This window comes from Haematobia irritans, chromosome 4, assembly GCF_050003625.1.
Source record: "Haematobia irritans isolate KBUSLIRL chromosome 4, ASM5000362v1, whole genome shotgun sequence".
Taxonomy (NCBI): Eukaryota; Metazoa; Arthropoda; class Insecta; order Diptera; family Muscidae; genus Haematobia; species Haematobia irritans.
The window spans coordinates 179,138,040-179,162,605 of record NC_134400.1 but is presented as its reverse complement, the minus strand read 5'-3'; the positions used below and the strand labels follow the sequence as shown (position 1 = coordinate 179,162,605).

The 24,566-nt window shown below is 34.9% G+C and overlaps 1 protein-coding gene across 1 annotated transcript; it reads right to left on the bottom strand.

Moving 5' to 3' along the window:
• Nucleotides 1–1,102: 1,102 nt before the first annotated feature.
• LOC142235874 (protein takeout-like) lies at nt 1,103–24,509 on the bottom strand. Its single transcript, XM_075307127.1, has 4 exons — nt 24,479–24,509; nt 24,275–24,428; nt 15,712–15,845; nt 1,103–1,432 (listed from the first exon to the last, which is right to left on the bottom strand). The coding sequence occupies exons 1-4, from the start codon at nt 24,507–24,509 to the stop codon at nt 1,128–1,130; spliced, it is 624 nt and encodes a 207-aa protein (XP_075163242.1). The 3' UTR covers nt 1,103–1,127.
• Between the last annotated feature and the right edge of the window lie 57 nt (nt 24,510–24,566).

Sequence of the window (24,566 nt, the reverse complement as noted above, 5' to 3'; positions counted from 1 at the left end):
GTTTTTCTTCTAGTTAAAAGAACATGGTCACAACCTAAAATGTTTTGATTTTTATGAAAAAACTTTTTTCGTCGTCGAAAAAAGGACGCCACTTGAGAAAAGAAAACACAAAATCAACTTTATTTATTTGTTTTTATTTATTTATAAACTAATTCATTGTTTATTTGTATTTATAATGTCGTGCAAGCAAACTTCACATATTTTTACACACTCTAGTTTGGTTCAATTTCAACAATAAGTAATCATTCCATATTTACTTCGTGCCCATCAAATGTACAAACGCAGACATCATTTAACTGCAAATAAAAATAAATTATACCATATATCAAAATGCAGAACAAAAACCAGGTATATTTTTTTCAATTACACTTTCCTTTTTTGTATTCACATAAAACCACGTGCCATTTCTGAATAAATAAATTATCACAAAACACAATAATTCCGTATTCTCCGTCCATTCCAAGAAACAATCAACACACGACTGACGCGCAAAATGAAAATCGTGTGTACCTGCTCAATGTTTTTATAAAATTCTTGTCGCTGCAAAAAAATTAAAAAATTAAATGGTCACGAAAACAATGTACATGGTCTTTATGGTCATGTAATGTTTGTAGACATGTCTATACGTAAACTATAAAAATATTTTTTTCTCTGCAAAAAAGTCAAAACATTGAATGGTCAGATACATGATTTTCCTGACCATATAATGGTCTCAAATTCTATCATTTAAATAATAGAACATGTTTGCGGCATTTGAGAACCATTTAAATGCTTATTACCAACATATATTTTTCTCCGCTCGAAAATTATTTTTACAAAGACAAAATACATGGTTTTCGCGACAATTACATACTCTAAATAAGCATTAAATGGATGCGGCAACCATGTCCAAACATGTTTTTTCTGTGCGTGCAGAAATAGTTTGTAAAACTACCACAGCGTTGCAAAAAGTTAGGTTTCAATACTAACACCGCAGATGAAAAAGGTAGCGGGTTTTGGACGATTTTTTTTTTCTTTTTTCCCCATTTCAAAACCTTGTTAGAGCTACAAACATGTATACTGCATAAACCTTTCCCATATAATAAAATGGAAGCACTGTTAATAAATATCAATATTTATTTTTATTATTACTCCACAAATACTAATGATATAGGAACATATTCCATAACTTTTCCCATATAAGCCTTTAAGACAATTTGAACTGCTTGATTTATGCTCGGTCGTACTACAGCAAATAGAGATTTCCAATTATCATTTATGAGAGTATGGAAAGAGTCTTCTAAAGTCTTGTCACCATTGAATATATTGGCTAAAGTAATGTGAACATTTTGAGCATCTTCTAAATCCATGCTAATTTTTTCCAAAACTGCAAATACATGGTCGCCATCTTTCCGTGTTTTCAATTGAGCTTCGAAATTAGCAAAACCATTTTCTAGAAGTGTGAGAAAAAGAAAAAATTTAATAAAGATTCGTTGTAAATTTTAATATCTTTGTTGAATATGAGGGTTGCCTTTTATATTTCGGGATTATAGAACAAACACATGTATTAATCATCGGAAATGTATGTATTTATAGACAAAAATTTATTTCTAATTACTTAAGTAATAAACTTGGGCGGTAGATAAATATGAAGGAGAACCATATTTATCTACACGCAGAGAAGAAACATGATTGCAACAATCATATTCGAAGAGCAAAATAATATGATAGCAGCTATTTTTGCGGCGACCATGTAACATTTTAACCTGCAACCATGTTGGCTCAGTGAACATGGTTCTAAGAAAAATACAATTGTCCTCATCTAAAATGTTATTATATTGATAAAAAGAATTTTGTTTCCATTAAAAGACAATGGTCACGATCTAAAATGTTATGTTATTCGTCAAAAATGTTTTTCTTCTAGTTAAAAGAACATGGTCACAACCTAAAATGTTTTGATTTTTATGAAAAAACTTTTTTCGTCGTCGAAAAAAGGACGCCACTTGAGAAAAGAAAACACAAAATCAACTTTATTTATTTGTTTTTATTTATTTATAAACTAATTCATTGTTTATTTGTATTTATAATGTCGTGCAAGCAAACTTCACATATTTTTACACACTCTAGTTTGGTTCAATTTCAACAATAAGTAATCATTCCATATTTACTTCGTGCCCATCAAATGTACAAACGCAGACATCATTTAACTGCAAATAAAAATAAATTATACCATATATCAAAATGCAGAACAAAAACCAGGTATATTTTTTTCAATTACACTTTCCTTTTTTGTATTCACATAAAACCACGTGCCATTTCTGAATAAATAAATTATCACAAAACACAATAATTCCGTATTCTCCGTCCATTCCAAGAAACAATCAACACACGACTGACGCGCAAAATGAAAATCGTGTGTACCTGCTCAATGTTTTTATAAAATTCTTGTCGCTGCAAAAAAATTAAAAAATTAAATGGTCACGAAAACAATGTACATGGTCTTTATGGTCATGTAATGTTTGTAGACATGTCTATACGTAAACTATAAAAATATTTTTTTCTCTGCAAAAAAGTCAAAACATTGAATGGTCAGATACATGATTTTCCTGACCATATAATGGTCTCAAATTCTATCATTTAAATAATAGAACATGTTTGCGGCATTTGAGAACCATTTAAATGCTTATTACCAACATATATTTTTCTCCGCTCGAAAATTATTTTTACAAAGACAAAATACATGGTTTTCGCGACAATTACATACTCTAAATAAGCATTAAATGGATGCGGCAACCATGTCCAAACATGTTTTTTCTGTGCGTGTACCGCCCAAATAAGTGATGAACACTGATGATGTTTTGTTTTTTTATTTGTCATGTTTTGAAACCTGGTTTCGATAATTTCAACTTTATCACAAATAAAAAAAAAAAAAGTATATACGGCCGTAAGTTCGGCCAGGCCGAAGCCGAATGTACCCTCCACCATGGATTGCGTAGAAACTTCTTTTAAACACTGTCATCCACAATCGAATAACTTGAGTTACGGTAACGCTTGGTATCTTAAAACCTCCTAACACCGTCTTCTAAATTGTAAGTAAGTCCATACGTGGTATATATTAAATTAAAAAAGACCGATTAAATAAGTATATAATTCGGTTTGATAAAATTTTCTATAGAAATAACATTTTGACAAAATTTTCTACAGAAATAAAATGTTGAGAACATTTTCGATAGAAATAAAATTTTGGTAGATTATTTTTGGGTGGAGTGGCAACCATGATTATGAACCGATATGGACCAATTTTTATGTGATTGGGGATCGGCTATATATAACTACAGACCGATATGGACCAGTTTTGGTATGGTTGTTAGCGGCCATATACTAACACCACGTTCCAAATTTGAACCGGATCGTATGAATTTTGCTCCTCCAAGAGGCTCCGGAGGTCAAATCTGGAGAACGGTTTATATGGGGGCTATATCTAATTATGGACCGATATGGACCAATTCTGGTACGGTTGTTAGAGATCATATACTAGCACAATGTACCAAATTTCAACTGACTCGGATGAAAATTGCTCCTCCAAGAGGCTCCAAAACCAAATCTGGGGATCGGTTTATATGGAGTTATATATAATAATGGACTGATATGAACCAATTCCTGCATGGTTGGTGGATACCATATACTCTTCCAAGGGGCTCCGGAGGTCAAATCTGGGGATCGGTTTTTTGGGGCCTATATATAATTATTGACCGATTTCGACCAATTTTTGCATGGCCATTATACCCAAAGAAATTTGTTAGTAGGGACAGCAGAAAAGTCTGCTAAAACAACAGAAAGTCTGCTGAAAATGGGACAGCAGTCACTGTTTGCTGAAATAACAAACATTTCCTGATATTTTTGAAGCTAGATTACACTAAAACATGTTTTATTTTGGCTAAAAAAAAATGTCAAGTTAGGAGCTATCCTAACATAATTAAAACAATATTTTATGAATATCTATAGTATTTGACCAAAAATCTGAATATTTATAAAATTGAGGAATAACAGCAAACAAAATGTTTGTTTATCGTATTTAGGAGCTTGTAAGTATATTACAGTGCAAAAATATACCAAAAACTACTTTTGATTCTTAAATATGCTTTGGGGAAAAATTTATAACCTAAAAATTTTATAAATTGTTGTTCATTAGGTCCTGAAGTACAAGCAGACATCGGCTGCTGTTTTTAGCAGACTTTTTTGTATGAGTGTAGAGACCATATACTAACACCATATACGAAATTTCAGCCGGATCGGATGAAATTTGCTTCTCTTAGAGCCAAATCGGGGGATCGGATTATATGGGGGCTATATGTAATTATGGACCGATGTGGACCATATTTTGCAATGTTGTTAGAGACCATATACTAACACCATGTACCAAATTTCAGCCGGATCGGATGAAATTTGCTTCTCTTAGAGGCTCCGCAAGCCAAATCGGGGGATCGGTTTATATGGGGGCTATATGTAATTATGGACCAATTTTGGTTGTTAGAGACTGTTTACTAACACCATGTACCAAATTTCAGCCGGATCTGATGAAATTTGCTTCTCTTAGAGCAATCGCAAGCCAAATTTGGGGGTCCGTTTATATGGGGGCTATACGTAAAAGTGGACCGATATGGCCCATTTGCAATAACATCTGACCTACATCAATAACAACTACTTGCGCCAAGTTTCAAGTCGATAGCTTGTTTCGTTCAGAAGTTAGCGTGATTTCAACAGACGGACGGACGGACAAGCTCAGATCGACATTTTTTAGAAAGGCCTCAGGCGGGAAGATTGTGACCCCTCCAGAAATTTGTATATCTTTGTTTGTTATTACACAAAAAAAAAGTGAACTGTTTTATAGAAGAATGAACTACCACGCACGAAAATTGAACTAAATTTTACTCCACATTTTAGATTTCCACAAAGCGTTGTAAAAACCAGGAAATTTTAATGCCCTACTTATACTTTTTAACTGCAGTTCACGAAATCACATCATCTCATAGAAGAAAAAGTTAACTAAAAGTAAAGAAGAAAATCATTGGCGCCAAGTCATGACCATTTTAACCATACAGTAGTTCATTCTTACTATTTTTGGGAATCGTACGAAAATTTTCATTTGTTTTAGTTCATATTGAACTTATGTGTACGGTCATTGAACTTTATACTCACGTTTAGTTCATAAAATTTTTGAGACATACTTACAAAAAGTAAGATTTCATTAAACTGTGAAAAATTTAGATAAAAATAATAAAATTGAACTACAAGCAAATAAATTTTTTCCAATAAAAATAAATTAAATTTACCGTTAGTTTAACTACGGAAATTTTTTTCTGTGTATAAAAAAAACTATTAGTAATAGATGGGAAGCGGATCTACACATATGTAAATTCAATCAAAGGGAAGCGGAAGATTCCCAGCTTATGTTTTTAACAGAACAAGAGATGAACGTTCTAGTTTTCTCATTAGCTTTGTAGATTTTATTGGCGGTCTTCTATTTTCAACGGAGTTTTAGCATAGCTACTTGATGCTCTCTATATCCTCGGTTTTATTCACCAGGTGAGTTTAGGGTATGATATAGTTGGTCCCACCCGACTTTCTACTTTAACTCCTTTGTTTAAACTTCCAATAGTTATTGCGGAACATGTTCACTGTACTTGTTTGGTATTAAAAAATGCTACGTTTTGCAAGATTTCACTAGGAAGAAATTTCTAGCTAAAAACTTGCAATTTCTCTATCTAAAAAATGTCAAATATAATCTCTCTTTTGTTGGTTTTTCGGTGTAAACGAACGATTTCGAGTAAAATATTTTTAACGGAGCTAATATCTTCATTTTCGAGCCAAAATTCGAAAAATCGGCATTTTTCAATTGTTTGAGAGATTTTCGTCAAAATGCCGATAAATCGGTAAAATTGGCAGCACTGGCCTTAAATTTATTATACTTTGTGAATAAAAGAATGTAATAAAATAAAAATAACGCATCTTCGAAATTGATGTGCATTATAAAAGAGAACAATAGACCAAAAATGCGAGTGAGAAAAGTAGAGCTCAACTTTATGTTCTCTTCCGATAAAAAGATAAACAAACAAAAATTGAGAAAGCTACCGTTACCATCAATATGAGTTTCATGCAGGGCTGCCAATCTTTTTATCGGCATTTTGACGATTTTTGACTCTAAAAATAGCAGTATCCAATTTTTGCCTCAAAAACGACGGTATTTCAAAAATCGTTTCTTTAAAAAATTTGGGAAAATCGAGCGAATTCGAAATATGAACCGATTTCGATAAAATTTTGCTTACTTTAAGGATGCTTAATTACCTTGTAATGAATTTGAAGACGGACGGTTTAATTAGCTCATTACGACCTCATTTGTTGAAATCGGGCGATACATATATCTAAATTCGATCCAATTTTTTCCACATTTAATAGCGCTCGTCCTTGTGCCAAAAAAGCACTGAACCAACCGGAATCGGTTGCCATTATGTTGATGACATAATTGTCTACCGACCGGTCGGTAGACAGACCGACCGAGGAACGAACCGATGCGAATAGATCAACTCAGGAAGTGATTCTGAGGAAGTGATTCAATATTTCTGGTAGGCACATTTTTTGCATATAAATGTTATTATACCACTAACCACTATGTGGGTTAGGATATAAAATCTGGATGCATTTATTGTTTTTAATGTTTAGAAGCTGAAATTAGGAATATGCAAATAGTTACTGGATTGTGTTCACCTAATTTTCGACTATGATTTACTCAGAATGCGTAATACAAACATGTACTAATTATAATAGAATTGTGTGTTTTTATATGAAATTAATACCTTTTGTTTGTTTTTAACCAAAACATAGGTTTTATTTTAATATTATTTAAATTTCCGATTTATTGTAGATTTTTAAAATGCAAGTGGCGATTATAACGATTTTTTCGGGAAAAAGTGATGATTTTTCTTAAAATTTTATTGGCAGCCCTGGTTGCATACGTTTAATATCCGCTTCTTCTCCTTGCTCAACAGGTTATTTTATTATCATCCAAAAACTAAACTAACAGTTCGGTTTTTATGCTCGTACCGTACAGTTCGTGTTGTGTGTTATGAGAATTTCTATTTCTTCTGTGGACTATATATAACAGTGTTAAAAACTATACCCATGACACACATACTTGTCAAATAACTTGAATAAATCCAATTGGTGCTTTACATGTAAGTTTGTTTACTGTTCAAAGTTTTTAAAATGCTTATACGAATTTGTTGTTAATGGAGAAATTCAATACATAACGGTTAGATCACTTACGAGCTGTACTTTTGTGGACGTAGTTTTGGTGAGTATGAAATTTTGCGTTATTTACTACAAATCCAACATCAACCATAAGCTGTTCTTGTGTTACGAAAATAATATAAGATTTGTATTTCTTTACACACACATAAGCTTACACTAAATATGAGCATACATTGCTTGTTTGCTCAACTCTTTTCATCGTTGCTTAACAGTGTTCGCTACAACAAAGAGAACATAGTGGTGAATAAAGCCAGTGATGCCAATTTGGTGCTTTTAGCACCAAATTTAGTGCTTTTTGATTTCTAAAAAGCACCAAATTGCAATTTTGGTGCCTTTTCAAAAAAAGCACCAACTTGGTGCTTTCTGGCATTTTCATTTAGTGCTTTTGGTGTTTTTTTCATTTGGAACAGTATTAAGTTTAATTGATACAAAAATTAGGATTAGACTTTCAAGAGCCGAAGAAACTCAAATTTATTGCCAAATATAGAATTTGATTGTTGTGAAGTTGGTATTGATTATTTTTTAATTAATTTAGGGTATTCTGTAGGAAAGTCGAGCGATGAGTGTCGAATTTTTGAATTTGGTAAAGATGTCATTAAAAACGTTTGTATTAAATTCACAAAAGCACGCACAACTGAAATAAGCATAGACTCCTTCCATATATTAATATTTTGAAAGTTGAAACACATCACTGATCAAAATGAATTGGACGAAAGCATTAAAACTGATCAAAGTGTATACTTGAATAGCGGTTCATAATGGTGAGTACTAAGTTTGAGTTTTGCCGCTAAAGTGAAAACTATATCAGTAAAAAAGGTATACAATTATGTATATTTGATGCAAATTTTATTATAATGGCCAATGTGAAAAAATGACTATTTTAGTAGCTAAACTCGATTTTAATGCCCACTTCTTAAAATTCAATTCACAAAAGTTCTATAATACATCTTCGGAAGTTTTTTTTTTTTTTTTAGTAGCATTGAATTTTCGATTTTGTGGTGGAAGGTGGTATGTTAGAATTTATAATATATTTTTGGTGCTTTTTGGCCTTGGGGAGTTGGCAACACTGAATAAAGCATAGGATTTACAGAGCATCAACATCGTTGACAAGGGAAGTGCGGCAGAATAAATCTATAATGGTGTGGTGGTTATAAAGGGGAACAGAAGAATCCAAAACTGTGAGTGAGAAAAGAAGAGTTTAACCCTCTAATGCCCCAGCGGAATATTCAATGTTTACGACACAATAGCAAGAAAACGAAAGAAGAAAAATGTATACGATAAAATTCAGTATATACTACAAAGCCTCTTGAACAGTTTTAACTACGTTTTTCTTAATCATTTTTATTGTCTTAAGATGTGTTTTACTAAAAGCTTCCTGATTTAACGAAGCCCGCCTAAAGGCGGGATTGGGTATTAGGGGGTTAATTTTATGTTCTCCTCCGATAAAAAAAAACACACACGCACACACACAAAACACTGAGAGTTGACGTTGTCGTCGACATGAGTTGCATGCGTTTAATTTCCGCTTCCTCTCCTTATCCAACAGGTTATTTTATTGAGATCCAAAATTGAAACTATCAGTTAGTTTTTATACCCACCACCATAGAATGGTGACGGGGGTATAATAAGTTTGTCATTCCGTTTGTAACACATCGAAATATCGATTTCCGACTATATAAAGTATATATATTCTTGATCAGGGAGAAATTCTAAGACGATATAGCCATGTCCGTCTGTCCGTCTGTCTGTCTGTCTGTATGTCTGTCTGTCTGTTGTAATCACGCTACAGTCTTCAATAATAAAGCAATCGTGCTGAAATTTCGCACAAACTCGTCTTTTGTCTGCAGGCAGGTCAAGTTCGAAGATGGGCTATATCGGTACAAGTTTTGATATAGCCCCCATATAAACCGACCTCCCGATTTGGGGTCTTGGGCTTATAAAAACCTTAGATTTTATCCAATTTGCCTGAAATTGGAAATATGACAACAAAGAGGTGTGTCAAAAATGGTGAGAATCGGTCCATGTTTTGGTATAGCCCCCATATGGACCGATTCCCGATTTTACTTCTTGGGCTTCTAGAATCCGTAGTTATTATCCAATTTGGTTGAAATTTGTAATCTAGAGGTATTTTAGGACCATAAAGAGGTGTGCTAAAAATGGTAAGTATCGGTCCAGGTTTTGGTATATCCCCCATATAGACCGATCACCCGATATGGGGTCTTGGGCTTATAGAATCCGTAGTTTTTATCCAATTTGCCTGAAATTGGAAATCTAGAGGTATTTTAGAGCAATAAAGAGATGTGCCGAAAATGGTGAGTATCGGTCCATGTTTTGTTATAACCCCCATATAGACCGATCTCCAATTTTTACTTCTTGGGCGACTAAAATCTGTAGTTTTTATCCAATTTGCCTGAAATTAGAAATCAAGAGGTATTTTAAAACCCTAAAAAAGTGTGCTGAAAATGATGAGTATCGGACCATGTTTTTATATAGCCCCCATATAGACCGATCTCAAGATTTTATTATTGGGCTTATAAAACCGTAGTTTTTATCCAACTTGCCTCAAATTGGAAATCTAGAGGTATTTTAGGACCATAAAAAGGTATGCCGAAAATGGTGAGTATAGGTCCATGTTTTGATGTAGCCATCAGTAGACCGATCTCCCGATATAACTTTTTGGGCTTCTAGAAACCGTAATTGTTGTCCACTTTGCCTGAAATCGAAAATCTGGAGGTTTTTAGGAATATAAATAGCTGTGCAAGAAATGACTTTATTTTTTAGGCTTCTAGGATCCGTAGTTTTTATCTAACTTGCCTGAAATGAGAAATCTAGAGGTATTTTAGGACCTTAAATATGAGAGCCGAAAATGGCATGTAGTGGTCCATGTTTTGGTTTATCTCCCAAATAGACCGATCTCACGATTTTACTTTTTGGGCTTTTAGAAACCATAGTTTTTTTTCAAATTTGCATGAAATTTTAAATCTAGAAGTATTTTAGGAACATAAAGAGGTGTGCCGAAAATAGTGAATATCGGTCCATGTCCATGCACTGATAATGAAAATTGCTTGAAACTGAATTATAGTTTCCAGATTTTACTTCTGGTAATCATTTAAATAATGGGGGTAAAAATCTACAGATGTTAGATTTTAAATAAGGCTTTATTTCATCGTTTTCTTGCACACGATGTTTATGATTCCTCTTAAACTCAAACAAATATGGTTCTTATAAATCCAGAATCTGATCTAGTCTTCATAGGTAAAATCTTTGAATTTATCTTCGGGAAGTGTACTGGTTGAACTGATCTGCTTGTCATCAAATCCCCCTGAAATTTTCACAGGAAACTATAATATTTGATTCATGGTGGTGGGTATTTAAAATTCGGCCCGGCCGAACTTACTGCTTTATATACTTGTTTCTGCTTGTATCGTTTGGTTGGTTTTGTGTGTTGCGATAATTTTCCACGGATGATACTTTTTATAGTTCTGTGTTTTACTTTATTTCTTCTGTGGACTATATAACAATGTTAGAAAACTATTTACATCCATGACAAGCATACTCGCTACAAAATTAGTGTTTTCTAAGTAATTTCTTGATTAAATCGAATTGTAAGTTTTTTTTCAGTTCATAGCTTTTAAAACTTGTTGTTATATGAGAAATTAAGTTTTTACCAATACATGGTTGTTAGATCATTTACGTACTGTACTTTTGGGGGAGTAGCTTTGGTGAGTAACTGTAAGCTGTTATTTTGGTAGGAAAAAAAAATTGTATCTCTCTTAAACACACGCACAAAAATGCATTAATTATGAGCATATATAGTGCTTTCCATACAAAAGTTCTGATTAGACTGGCAAAAGCTTAAGAAATTTAACTAAATTGCCAAATATAGAATTTGATTGCTATGAAGGTGTTTTAAATCAATTATGTTAATTAGGGTATTCTTTTGTGAAAAGTCTTGTGACGAGTGCAGAATTTTTGAACTTGATAAAGATGTCATTAAATATTAATAAGAAATAGACTCCTTTCAAATATTAAAATACCAGTGAATATTTCCAAATTTAATGTTGAAAAATGTATTTTCTCCTCTGAAAAAATAACAGATTTTGAAATTTGAAATTCATTACTGATCATTACTGATCAAAATGAATAAAAGTAAAATAAGCATTAACAAGTATACACGGCCGGCCAGGCCGAATCTTATGTACCCTCCATCATGGATTGCGTAGAAACTTCTACGAAAGACTGTCATCCACAATCGAATTAATTGGGTTGTGGTATCTTAAATCTTCTTAACATCGTTTTCTAAGTTGTGAGTTAGTCCATTCGTGGTATATATTAGACAAAAAAGGTATGTATAGGTAAGTCTACAAATAATTACGAATCGACATGGACTTTTGCACGGTATGTAGAGAGCCAGAATTGAAATATGGGGGTCGCTTATATGGGGGCTATATAGAATTAGGAATTTGATATGGGCCAATTTTTGTGTGACTGCACGCAGAGAAGAAACATGATTGCAACAATCATATTCGAAGAGCAAAATAATATGATAGCAGCTATTTTTGCGGCGACCATGTAACATTTTAACCTGCAACCATGTTGGCTCAGTGAACATGGTTCTAAGAAAAATACAATTGTCCTCATCTAAAATGTTATTATATTGATAAAAAGAATTTTGTTTCCATTAAAAGACAATGGTCACGATCTAAAATGTTATGTTATTCGTCAAAAATGTTTTTCTTCTAGTTAAAAGAACATGGTCACAACCTAAAATGTTTTGATTTTTATGAAAAAACTTTTTTCGTCGTCGAAAAAAGGACGCCACTTGAGAAAAGAAAACACAAAATCAACTTTATTTATTTGTTTTTATTTATTTATAAACTAATTCATTGTTTATTTGTATTTATAATGTCGTGCAAGCAAACTTCACATATTTTTACACACTCTAGTTTGGTTCAATTTCAACAATAAGTAATCATTCCATATTTACTTCGTGCCCATCAAATGTACAAACGCAGACATCATTTAACTGCAAATAAAAATAAATTATACCATATATCAAAATGCAGAACAAAAACCAGGTATATTTTTTTCAATTACACTTTCCTTTTTTGTATTCACATAAAACCACGTGCCATTTCTGAATAAATAAATTATCACAAAACACAATAATTCCGTATTCTCCGTCCATTCCAAGAAACAATCAACACACGACTGACGCGCAAAATGAAAATCGTGTGTACCTGCTCAATGTTTTTATAAAATTCTTGTCGCTGCAAAAAAATTAAAAAATTAAATGGTCACGAAAACAATGTACATGGTCTTTATGGTCATGTAATGGTTGTAGACATGTCTATACGTAAACTATAAAAATATTTTTTTCTCTGCAAAAAAGTCAAAACATTGAATGGTCAGATACATGATTTTCCTGACCATATAATGGTCTCAAATTCTATCATTTAAATAATAGAACATGTTTGCGGCATTTGAGAACCATTTAAATGCTTATTACCAACATATATTTTTCTCCGCTCGAAAATTATTTTTACAAAGACAAAATACATGGTTTTCGCGACAATTACATACTCTAAATAAGCATTAAATGGATGCGGCAACCATGTCCAAACATGTTTTTTCTGTGCGTGTGGGGATCGATTTATCTGAGGGCTATATATAACTATAGACCGATATGGACCTAGTTAGGCATGATTGTTAACGGCCATATACTAGCACAATGTACCAAATTTCAACTGACTCGGATGAAATTTGCTCTTCCAAGAGGCTCCAAAACCAAATCTCGCGATCGGTTTATATGGGGGCTATATATGGTTATGGACTGATATGGACCACTTTTGGCATGGTTGTTAAATATCATATACTACCACCACGAACCAAATTTCAACCAGATTGGATGAATTTTGCTTCTCCAAAAGGCACCGGAGGTCAAATCTGGGGATCGGTTTATATGGGGGCTATATATAATTATGGACTGATATGAACCAATTCCTGCATGGTTGGTGGATACCATATACTAACATCACGTATCAAATTTCAACCGAATCGGATGAATTTTGCACCTCCAAGGGGCTCCGGAGGTCAAATGTGGGGATCGGTTTAAATGGGGCGTATATATAATTATTGACCGATTTCGACCAATTTTTGCATGGTCATTGGAGACTATATACTAACACCATATACCAATTTTCAGCCGGATCGGATGAAATTTGCTTCTCTTAGAGGCCCCGCAAGCCAAATCGGGGGATCGGTTTATATTAGGGGGCTATTTTATAATTATGTACCGATGTGGACCAATGTCGCATGGTTGTTAGAGACCATATACTAACACCATGTACCAAATTTCAGCCGGATCGGATGAATATATATATATATATATAATTTCATAAAATTAAAAATGCTTCAATTCAATTCAATACCCAAATTATTTATAATAAATCTTTGAAAGTTTGAACTTTGAATTTCAGGAGTAGTTTTTGTGGTGGGATCTGCTATGTTAAAATTTATAAAATATTTTTGGTGCTTTTTTTACTAACCGATCGTCGTCAAATTTGGCACAAAGTAATCTTCTGCATCACCCTTTAATTCTGGAAAATTTCATCGAAATCGGTTCAGATTTAGCTATAGCTCCCACATATGTTTTGCCCGATTTTGCCAAATTGGGCCGTAAAACTCTTATTTATCGACCGATTATTGGCTAAATCTATAGCACTAACTGTATGTGCAAAATTTCATCGAAATCGGTTCAGATTTAGATATAGTTCCCATATACATGTATCGCCCGATTTTGCCAAATTAGGTCATAAAACCCTTAATTATCAATCGATCTCACACAAATTTGGCTTACTCTAATCTTCTATAGTACTGACTATATGTGCAAAATATCATCCAAATCGGTTGAGATTTAGCTATAGCTCCCATATATATGTATCAACCGATTTTGACAAATTTGGCCATAAAACCGTTATTTATCAATCGATCTCACACAAATTTGGCTTACTCTAATCTTCTATAGTATTGACTATATGTGCAAAATATCATCCAAATCGGTTGAGATTTAGATATAGCTCCCATATATATAACGCACGATTTTGAAAAATTTTCCCTCTTATAACCTTATTTTTGACCATAGTGGCATCATTTATTAACCGATCTTACTCATATTTAGCACAAGGTAGTCTCCTGTAATATCAACCAAACCAGCAAAGTTTAATCCAAATCGGTTCAGTTTTAGATATAGCTCCCATATATATGTGTCGCCCGTTGTTCTAAAATGTACCCCTTATAACATTATTTCTGATCATAATCCCCCAATTTGTAACCAATCTTACTTAAATTTAGAACACGGTAACCTTCTGTTGTATTAACCAAACCTGAAAAATTTCATCCATATCGGTTCTGATTTAGATATAGCTCCAATATATATGCATCGCTCGATTTTCCCAAATTTGACCATAATACTCTTATTTATTAATGTTTTGAATAACATTCAAATTTTGAAATATTAGCCGATCGTAGTTAGACTTATATGTAACTCTTACTGAAATATATTTACCCACACTAATTGAGCGATTTCCTCTATTTTAACAATGGACTCAATATTAGTGGCATACTAACTCTGTAGGTTCAGAATCAACTATAGCTCCTAATATCAGAAATTTGTGTTCAGATTGTGTAAAACTCCCATAACCATGTACCCCTCTATGTTCTTAAATATGGAAATGCGGTTTATCTCCCAAATCTATACTATTGATACCCCACAAACAATGTTTACTAATTCAGTAGGGGTGGTTTAGGGTATCATATAGGCGGCCCCGCCCGACTTTCTATTGTACTCACTTGTTTAATAAATTTCATGAAAATCATTATTGCAAACCTGATTTATTATACTGAACGGATATCGAAAAAAATCCCCAAATTTATGGAAATTTCCCATCCCAAGACCCCAACTCAAAATTTTCGTCTACATCCACGAAAAAATATTCCCAACTTTGAGAAAATTTGCAATACTGGTAACACTGTCCGTGACAACAACTGATTTTGGACGACCTTCACGAAATTCGTTGTGCAGTGAACTACGACCTCGGTTGAACTCACCAAACCATCGATAATCACCGGTCCTTGGCGGAGCTTCTACACCAACAATTATATTAAATTAATCGATGCACTGTTGGTGAGTTAATTCACGTCGAAAAATAATTGCACTAAATTGTTTACTGTTTAATTCCATTTTTTGGGCGAGATGATTTTTTTAAGTTGCTGTAAACAACACAGGTAGCGCCCGTATGTCGAAAAGTTCAGAGTATGTATAACCTCAAAAATGTCAAGCTTTATGATAGAACTGTCAGTTGGCAGATTTCAACCAAGATAAGTTAACTATTAATATTTCCATAAAGTATAATTAAGACGTACTTATCAATATTTCGATCTTTCCTTTGCCATCTAATGCCAAATTCAAAACATTCCCTTTTACATCGTAATCGCCAACAAGTTTAAATGACGGCACTTTGACTTTATATTTGAAATAAAGTTTGCTGAGATCGCTTCTGAAAAATTAAAAAAAAAAAATAAAAAAAAAAATGTATTAAAATTTAGTATAATTAATAATTAAATATTATAATATTTTTGTGTATTTTTAAATTTTTTTTTGTCTTTGAAATGTGTGTAGGTGTTTGTAAGATGGGGGTTTGTAAGATGGGTATATATTTGTCTCAGTATATATATTCTGAATCGTTGTGATCTGAGTCTATCTAGGGATGTCCATCTGTATTGGTATTGCAAATTAGCCATATCGGGCCACTTTTAGATATAGCTCCTATCGCCAGATTTTACTTCCGGAGCCTTATGGAAGGGCCAATTTCATCCGATACTGTTGAAATTTGATACTCGATGTAAGTATAAGCCCTTTAACAATTATAAAATAATTGGTCCATCTCGGTTCATAATTATATATAGCTCCTATACAAACTGATCGCCAGATTTGACTTTCCGATCCTTCTTGGAAGTGCCAAATTTCACCAATAATTATATGTAGCCACCATATAAATCGTTCAACAGTTTTGACTTCCGGGGCCTCTTGGAGGAGTAAATTTCATCCGACCCGGATGAAACGTACGTGATGTCAGTATATGCTTTCTATTAATCTTTCAACAATTGTCGATATCAGTTAATAAAGGGTGATACGGTCAAAATTTGGTCAATATAAACTTTTTTTTTTTTAAATTTTGCATTTAAAAAACCTGAACACCCCTCATTTTGAAGGTGTGTGTGTGTAGAATGTTGCTCATATTTTGATTTTGGAATTCACTCTTCAGTTGTCAAAATGCCGTCCAAGCAAGAAGAGCAGCGTATCAAAATTTTGCTCGCGCATCGCGAAAATCCGAGCTACTCGCACGCTGGCTGGCTAAAAGTTGCCAAATCAACCGTTACAAATGTAATTAAAGTGTTTGGGGAACGTTTGTCGACAGCCAGGAAGTCTGGATCGGGGGGAAATCGAAAACCGGAAGCCGCTGAGACGACAAAGAGAATTGCCGGTAGTTTCAAGCGAAACCCTAACCTCTCTCTCCGAGATGCCGCAAATAAGCTGGGTGTATCGTCTACAACCGTGCATCGAGCCAAAAAACGAGCCGGACTATCGAATTACAAGAAGGTAGTGACTCCAAATAGCGATGATAAACAAAATACGACGGCCAAAGCGCAATCCCGAAGGCTGTACACGACGATGCTGACGAAGTTTGACTGCGTGGTAATGGACGACGAAACCTACGTCAAAGCCGACTACAAGCAGCTTCCGGGACAGGAGTTTTATACGGCAAAAGGAAAGGTAGCAGATATTTTCAAGCACATAAAACTGTCAAAGTTCGCAAAGAAATATCTGGTTTGGCAAGCCATCTGTACCTGTGGCTTGAAAAGCAGCATTTTCATAGCTTCCGGGACTGTCAACAAAGAAATTTACGTGAAAGAGTGTTTGAATAAACGTCTGCTGCCTTTCCTGAAGAAACACGGTTGTTCCGTACTGTTTTGGCCGGATTTGGCATCTTGCCATTACGGTAAAAAGGCCATGGAGTGGTACGCCGCCAACAACGTGCAGGTGGACAAGAACCCTCCCAACACGCCAGAGCTCCGCCCAATTGAGAAATACTGGGCTATTGTCAAGCGGAACCTAAAGAAGACCAAAAAAACTGCTAAGGACGAGTAGCAGTTCAAGGCAAACTTGCTTTCTGCGGCGAAGAAGGTGGACAAGGTGGCTGTACAAAATCTGATGGCAGGTGTCAAGCGTGAGGCCCGGCAATTCGGATTTGGAAAAGCGAAAGCCTAACTGAATATTTTTCCTCAATTTTATACTAATTGAACTTGAAAAAGAAATGTAATTTGATTTTTTAAATAAACGATTTCACCGATTTACACGCGTTTTCCCTTGACCAAATTTTGACCGTATCACCCTTTAAGGCTATTAAAGCCTTAATAAAAACCGACCCCAAAATGTGGCATCTGGAATCCCGAATTGGAGATATTTTTTCGTGGATGTGGATGAAGTTTTTGAGTGGGGGACTTGGGGATGTGGTGGGGAATTTATCTACCATACAATTTTTATAACTTTAGTTATTAGTAGAACATTTGGTATGACAAGCATTTAATATATTTTCAATTTTGTTTGTATTACTGATTTTCTACCGCAGAGTAAAACTTTTTATACCATCCACCATAGGATGGGGTGTATATTAACTTTGTCATTGCGTTTGTAACACATCGAAATATTGCTCTAAGACCCCATAAAGTATATATATTCTTGGTTGTGGTGAAATTCTGAGTCGATCTGAGCATGTCCGTCCGTCCGTCCGTCTGTTGAAATCACGCTAACTTCCGAACGAAACAAGCTATCGACTTGTAACTTGGCACAAGTAGTTGTCATTGATGTAGGTCGGATGGTATTGCAAATGGACCACATCGGTCCACTTTTACGTATAGCCCCCATATAAACGGACCCCTAAATTTGGCTTGCGAGGCCTCTAAGAGAAGCAAATTTCATCCGATCCGGCTGAAATTTGGTACATGGTGTTAGTATATGGTCTCTAACAACCATGCAAAAAATGGTCCACATCGGTCCATAATTATATATAGCCCCCATATAAACCGATCCCCAGAGTTGGCTTGCGAGGCCTCTAAGAGAAGCAAATTTCATCCCATCCGGCTGTAATTTGGTACATGGTGTTAGTGTATGGTCTCTAATAACCATGCAAAAATTGGTCCACATCGGTCCATAATTATATATAGCCCCATATAGACCGATCCCCCGATTTGGCTTGCGAGGCCTCTAAGAGAAGCAAATTTCATCCGATCCGGCTGAAATTTGGTACATGGTGTTAGTATATGGTCTCTAACAACCATGCAAAAATACAAACCAATCACCAGATTTGACCTCCGGAGCCTCTTGGAAGACCAAAATTCATCTGATTCAGTTGACATTTGGTACGTGGTGTTAATATATGGCCTCAAACTCCTATGCAAAAATTGGTCTAAATTGGTCAAACTCCTATGCAAAAATTGGTCTCCTATGCAAAAATTGGTCTAAAATTGGTCTAAATATAGGCCCCATATAAACCGATCCCCAGATTTGACCTCCAGAGCCCCTTGGAAGAGCAATATTCTTCCCATTCGGTTGAAATTTGGTACGTGATGTTAGTATAGGGTATCCAACAACCATGCAGGAATTGGTTCCTATCAGCCCATAATTATATATAGCTCCCATATAAACCGATCCCCAGATTTGACCTCCGGTGCCTTTTGGAGAAGCAAAATTCATCCGATCTGCTTGAAATTTGGTACGTGGTGATCCTATATGATATTTAACAACCATGCCAAAAGTGGTCCATATCAGTCCATAATCATATATAGCGCCGTATAAACCGATCCCGAGATTTGGTTTTGGAGCCTCTTGGAAGAGCAAATTTCATCCGAATGAGTTGAAATTTGGTACATTGTGCTAGTATATGGTCGTTAACAACCATGCCTAACTAGGCATATATATATATATATATATATATATATATATATATATATATATATATATATATATATATATATATATATATATATATATATAAGTTAATTAATATCCTATTTACTGAATATTAATAAAAAGAGTTTGTTTTTTATTTCGGTACCTGATTACCAGACGTACCATTTATTTTCAGTTCCGTAAGTAAACTAAACTTTTAACAATTACCAAGAACTTAAAGCTACCTATCGTTAGTGTTTGTTGCCTGTGCCCATAAGTTGGTATTCGCTGACACTGCGCCTCGTGCGTGGTGTTAAGTTTCCCGGTATCTTCGCTTAGGCTGGGAAACGTTTGTTTGCTGACACTACTGTCTGGCAAGAAATGCTGTGGTTGATCATTCGCTGAGGTGTTAATTCATTTTGGTAACACAATGATATTATTAGGGTGGATCGTTATTTTACAAAAGTGACTAAGCACTCGAAACTGTGTTAACTCCTCCCTTACTTAAGTTAGGGCCGTCCTCGGACGTTTTGTAGCTATCGATAACTGCTTCAATATCCTGACGTCTTACTACCCGTTTTTGACGTAATTTAGAAATTACAAAGTAGATGAGGATTAGAGAAATTGTTGCAATGCCTGAAAGTGCTGGTCCTGTGATTGTTTTATCTCTGATTTCGTTGATGTGTCTTAAATTTTCCAGGCTTAGCCTCTGGAGGTATGGGAGGCTCAATATTTCTTGGTGCTTCGTGACATTGACGATTGTTGTCGCTGCTGAGGTAGGATTTCTTTTTAGTATTCCTTTCGGGTTCTTAAAAACGGATCCATTGATGCTGACTTCATTGTCGAACGTTACCAAGTGGGTACCAGTAACTGTTGTAACAGAGCCTTCTGCATTTTTTATAGTAGCAGTGTTATCGTTAATGATGATCACACCGTCATCGATTACCTGCAATGGGTCGAGGTGACTCGGCCTTGTGCTGCAGTGTGCCACATCACCTGCATGAAGTTGTAGAGCGCACGTTGGTTCTGGAGATTGCCTACAGAACGAAGCAGTTAGTGCAGCTTTGCATTTTTCAATTGGAATTATACGACTTCCACAATTAGCGACATTGTTATCGTCGCCCAAGTTTAATACCGTTCCATTATGTTGCACAGGGTAGAGGCGAATTTTCTTACATTCTAATGTAGGTTTTGGGTATTTGATTACAAAGTGTAAAAGCTTATCATCTAAAAATACCTTAATAAATGATACCTCTAATAGGTCTGAGATAGTTACATTGACGAAATTTGATTGTAGTATTTGCTGTGTCTCCGTGGAGTCTAAGAGAACAGGATTTATTATACCGGCTTTTGCGAGGGCGACTGAAATCAAAAGTGTTTCTATTTCCGCGATTATGATTCTATTTCTGGCCAGAAGTGTTTCGTATAAATGACCAGTATCAATCCGCGCCTTTGTGTTTCCGAGGATTTTGTTTACGGTATCAGTCAATTGGTTTATTTGTTTTTAGGTCTTCGTGTTTATCAGTATTTGTCTGTTTACGGAGTCAATTAGTTCCTGTTGTCGAAATTTTTGATTTTCGAAGTCATCAAAATCCGGGGTTCCAGCAATTACTTTAAGTGCTGTTCCCAGGATGTTAATACTTCTGGCCTGTCTATGGTGGACTTCTAGAGATTTTAGCAGGGTTTCTATGCGCATTGTGTCGGAGTTAAGTATTTCTACCATGTGCGATGAGGGGAAATGTTTCGTTAGTTGTTTTGTTTCGTCCGCAATGTACGAGTAGGTGGTCAAATTTGATGTGCGTCCTACGAAATCAAAGTCGCTCCAAACAACCACGTCACCATCCTCGATTGGTATATAGTCATTGCCAGTAAAGTCAATCAGTTTCGAAGCCATTGGTCTAATGAGTACTAGTATCCAGATCCTAAAAGAAGTGTATGACAGAAAATAACATTGAGGTAGCTTGAATTTTGAAGTTTATCTCAAATTGTCCTTGTGAGTGTCGAAAACATTAGCGACACACTTTTCTTTAATGGTAGTGAAACCATGAATGGATTTCACTACAAAAGCACGATCTACTGGGACGACGTTTTTTAAACCTTTTATAGGTTTTATGTAATTTTTCGAAGCCCCAGTGTCTATTAATAATTTGATTGTCCTCCCTGCTATACTTCTTTCTATGTATGGTAGCAGGGAGCCATTCCTAAAAAATTTATATGGTCATAATCATCTGTAGTATCGGCATCAACGTCATTTACTTCCGTTTCTGCCAATTCGTCATACTCCTGCTCCGTCTGAGGAGCTTCCTGTGAAATCATATTGATTCTCTGTTGTTTGGGTCCGGTAAATCTAGTCGTACCGCTATGTGGCCTTTTAAATGCCGGTGTATTTGATTGATCATAATGTTGGCTCTGTGAAGTGCCGGTATTATTTAGTTGGTACCTTGTTGTTTGCCTAAAGCGTGACGAATCGTCCACTTCCATTGGTTCGATTGTATCACGTCTTTGGTCATTTTTATTACCAGATTCTTGTCTTCTAGTAAAATGGGGATTTTTATTCCGCGCCCCAGTTGCTGGTTGAGGATCACTTCGCTGTCTTTCTTTGTCCTCACGGGACTTGGCGAAATTTATCGCAAATAGATATCTTTCACGATTTGCTTCGACCTCCTGGGCCAATGCAAGGGCTGATGGCAGGTCGCTTGGCTGAGCTGCGAAGAGTACGTTACTCAATTCTTTTTTTGTGCCCGAAATAAATACGCGTAGAGCATCTAACCTGTATTTGGCATTGAACTCTGATGCGGTTCTCGCATCGTACGTCATTATGGTCTTATTTGTAAGCAGAGTCAGTTTTTTCTCTACCTCGTCATAGAATTGCAGGAGTGTCATGCTCCCTTGGCGAAGTGTAGAGAGTTCTTGTTCGATGAGGTAAATGGGACGTTTGTCCGCATAAGTGAAGTCAAGTCGGGCAATTATTGCCTTGAAATTAAGGACTGTGTTGAAGGAGGACAATACCATGTCTGCCGGACCTTTTATTTTATTACGAATAATTGCCACTGCCTGATAATGTTTAGAGCTTCCCTCAAATTTCTCGAATATTTTATAGGCCGTATGCGCCGCTTGGCGCCACGAAACGTATGATTCGTGTTTACCTTCAAAATCAGGTAGTGATTTTACTATGTCAAGGGATTCGTCACACTGACGTCCTGGAAGGATTTCTATTTCCCTATACGATTCGACCTCAGGGGCTTTGGTTGAAAGACTATTGAACTTTTTATTAATTTCGTCTAACTGTTTTTCAAATGTCTCCTTTTGAACACTTAAAGCTGCTGTGATAGCAGTATCGATGAGCACACGTAAATGTTCTGCAGTCGCTGTCATTGTTTTATTTTCGTCTGTTTTTCTGTCCACTGGAATTCTATTGAAATGGTCAATCAAATTGTCGAGTTCTTGATTTATATTTGGTTCATTCATTTGCTATATGAGTTCAAGCTTTGTTCGTTTCAGTCACCCTTTACAATTATAATTACGATTTTTTATTTATATTTAGAAACGTTTTAATAATAAAATAAAAAAAAATCTTTTGTTTTTTTTTTTTTTAAGAAAATCAATAATATTAAACTAAGCTTACAGTTTATTAATCATGGTTTCTGTTGCTGGTGTTGATGAATTGTTTCTGTTGCTGATGTTACTTTTGCCTTCCTTCCTTCCTTTGTTAAACCTTCTCACTGCTGATGTTGCTGACGTTACTTTTGCCTTCCTTTCTTCTCGCTGCCCAGGCTATTTCGAAGCCTGGTGACTTTAAATTTTTCTTCACACACTAGCTTTGTTGTTTGTCTAGTTCTTCTTCACCCACTAGCTTTGTTGTTTGTCTATAATTTGGATTGCTTGTTTCTTTTCTTTTTTTTAATATTTTTTGTGAATAATTCTTTTTTATTTTATTTCACGTTGAGCACCAAATGTTTGTCTATAATTTGGATTAATTGTTTTTTCTCTTTTTTTTTTTAAATTTTTTGTGAATAATTCTTTTCTATTTTATTTCACTTTGAGCACCAGTTGTTTGTCTATAATTTGGATTGTTTTTTCTTTTTTTTTTTATTATTTTTTGTAAATAATTCTTTTCTATTTTATTTCACGTTGAGCGCCAGTTAATTAATATCCTATTTACTGAATATTAATAAAAAGAGTTTGTTTTTTATTTCGGTACCTGATTACCAGACGTACCATTTATTTTCAGTTCCGTAAGTAAACTAAACTTTTAACAATTACCAAGAACTTAAAGCTACCTATCGTTAGTGTTTGTTGCCTGTGCCCATAAGTTGGTATTCGCTGACACTGCGCCTCGTGCGTGGTGTTAAGTTTCCCGGTATCTTCGCTTAGGCTGGGAAACGTTTGTTTGCTGACACTACTGTCTGGCAAGAAATGCTGTGGTTGATCATTCGCTGAGGTGTTAATTCATTTTGGTAACACAATGATATTATTAGGGTGGATCGTTATTTTACAAAAGTGACTAAGCACTCGAAACTGTGTTAACTTATATATATATATATATATATATATATATATACCTAAGATGGACTAACTCACAATTTAAAAAACAATGTTAAGAAGTTGTAAGATACCACAACCCAAGTATTTCGATTGGGGATGACAGTCTTTCGTAGAAGTTTCTACGCAGTCCATGGTGGGGGGTACATAAGATTCGGCCTGGCCGAACTTACGGCCGTATATACTTGTTTTTCTTAAATTGGGGATGATTTAAATTGGGGATTTTTGAGGACGAAAATATTCTAATTTGGCGACTCGTGTCAGAATATTACTGGGACTAATTTACAATTTAAAAGACAATGTTAAGAAATGGAGATATATCTTGCCACAAACCAAGTATTTCGGTTATGGATGACAGTCTTTAGTAGAAATTTGTACGCAGTCCATGGTGAAGAGTACCTCAGATTCGATCGTATATAATTGTTTTGTACATACCCTGCATCTTCAAAAGTAGTTGTCGATAACCCATATAAATCTGCATTTTGTATATCTAAATTTAGGGAAATCAAATCGTGTCCAGCTTGTTGAACGCTAATACGTTTCACATGGATTGGGTCTAATGACCGAATAGCCTTGAATCCAGGAATACCTGTAGGGATAATAAAAAAAAAGAGTTATTTAAATTTGTTCACTTCGAACTGGCGAGCATTTCTTCCATACACAATGACATTTTATTTTGTACCAAATTTTATTTGGATTCAAATGTTTTGAGACAATTAAGTAGGAT

What these genes read in the sequence shown, in the direction of transcription:
- LOC142235874 (XM_075307127.1), bottom strand. Translation starts at nt 24,509, where the DNA reads ATGTCATTGTGTATGGAAGAAATGCTCGCCA. An exon ending in TATGGAAGAAATGCTCGCCA is followed by an intron (nt 24,429 to 24,478) that starts GTTCGAAGTGAA and finishes TTATCCCTACAG; the next exon opens with GTATTCCTGGATTCAAGGCT. An exon ending in ACTACTTTTGAAGATGCAGG is followed by an intron (nt 15,846 to 24,274) that starts GTATGTACAAAA and finishes TTAATTTTTCAG; the next exon opens with AAGCGATCTCAGCAAACTTT.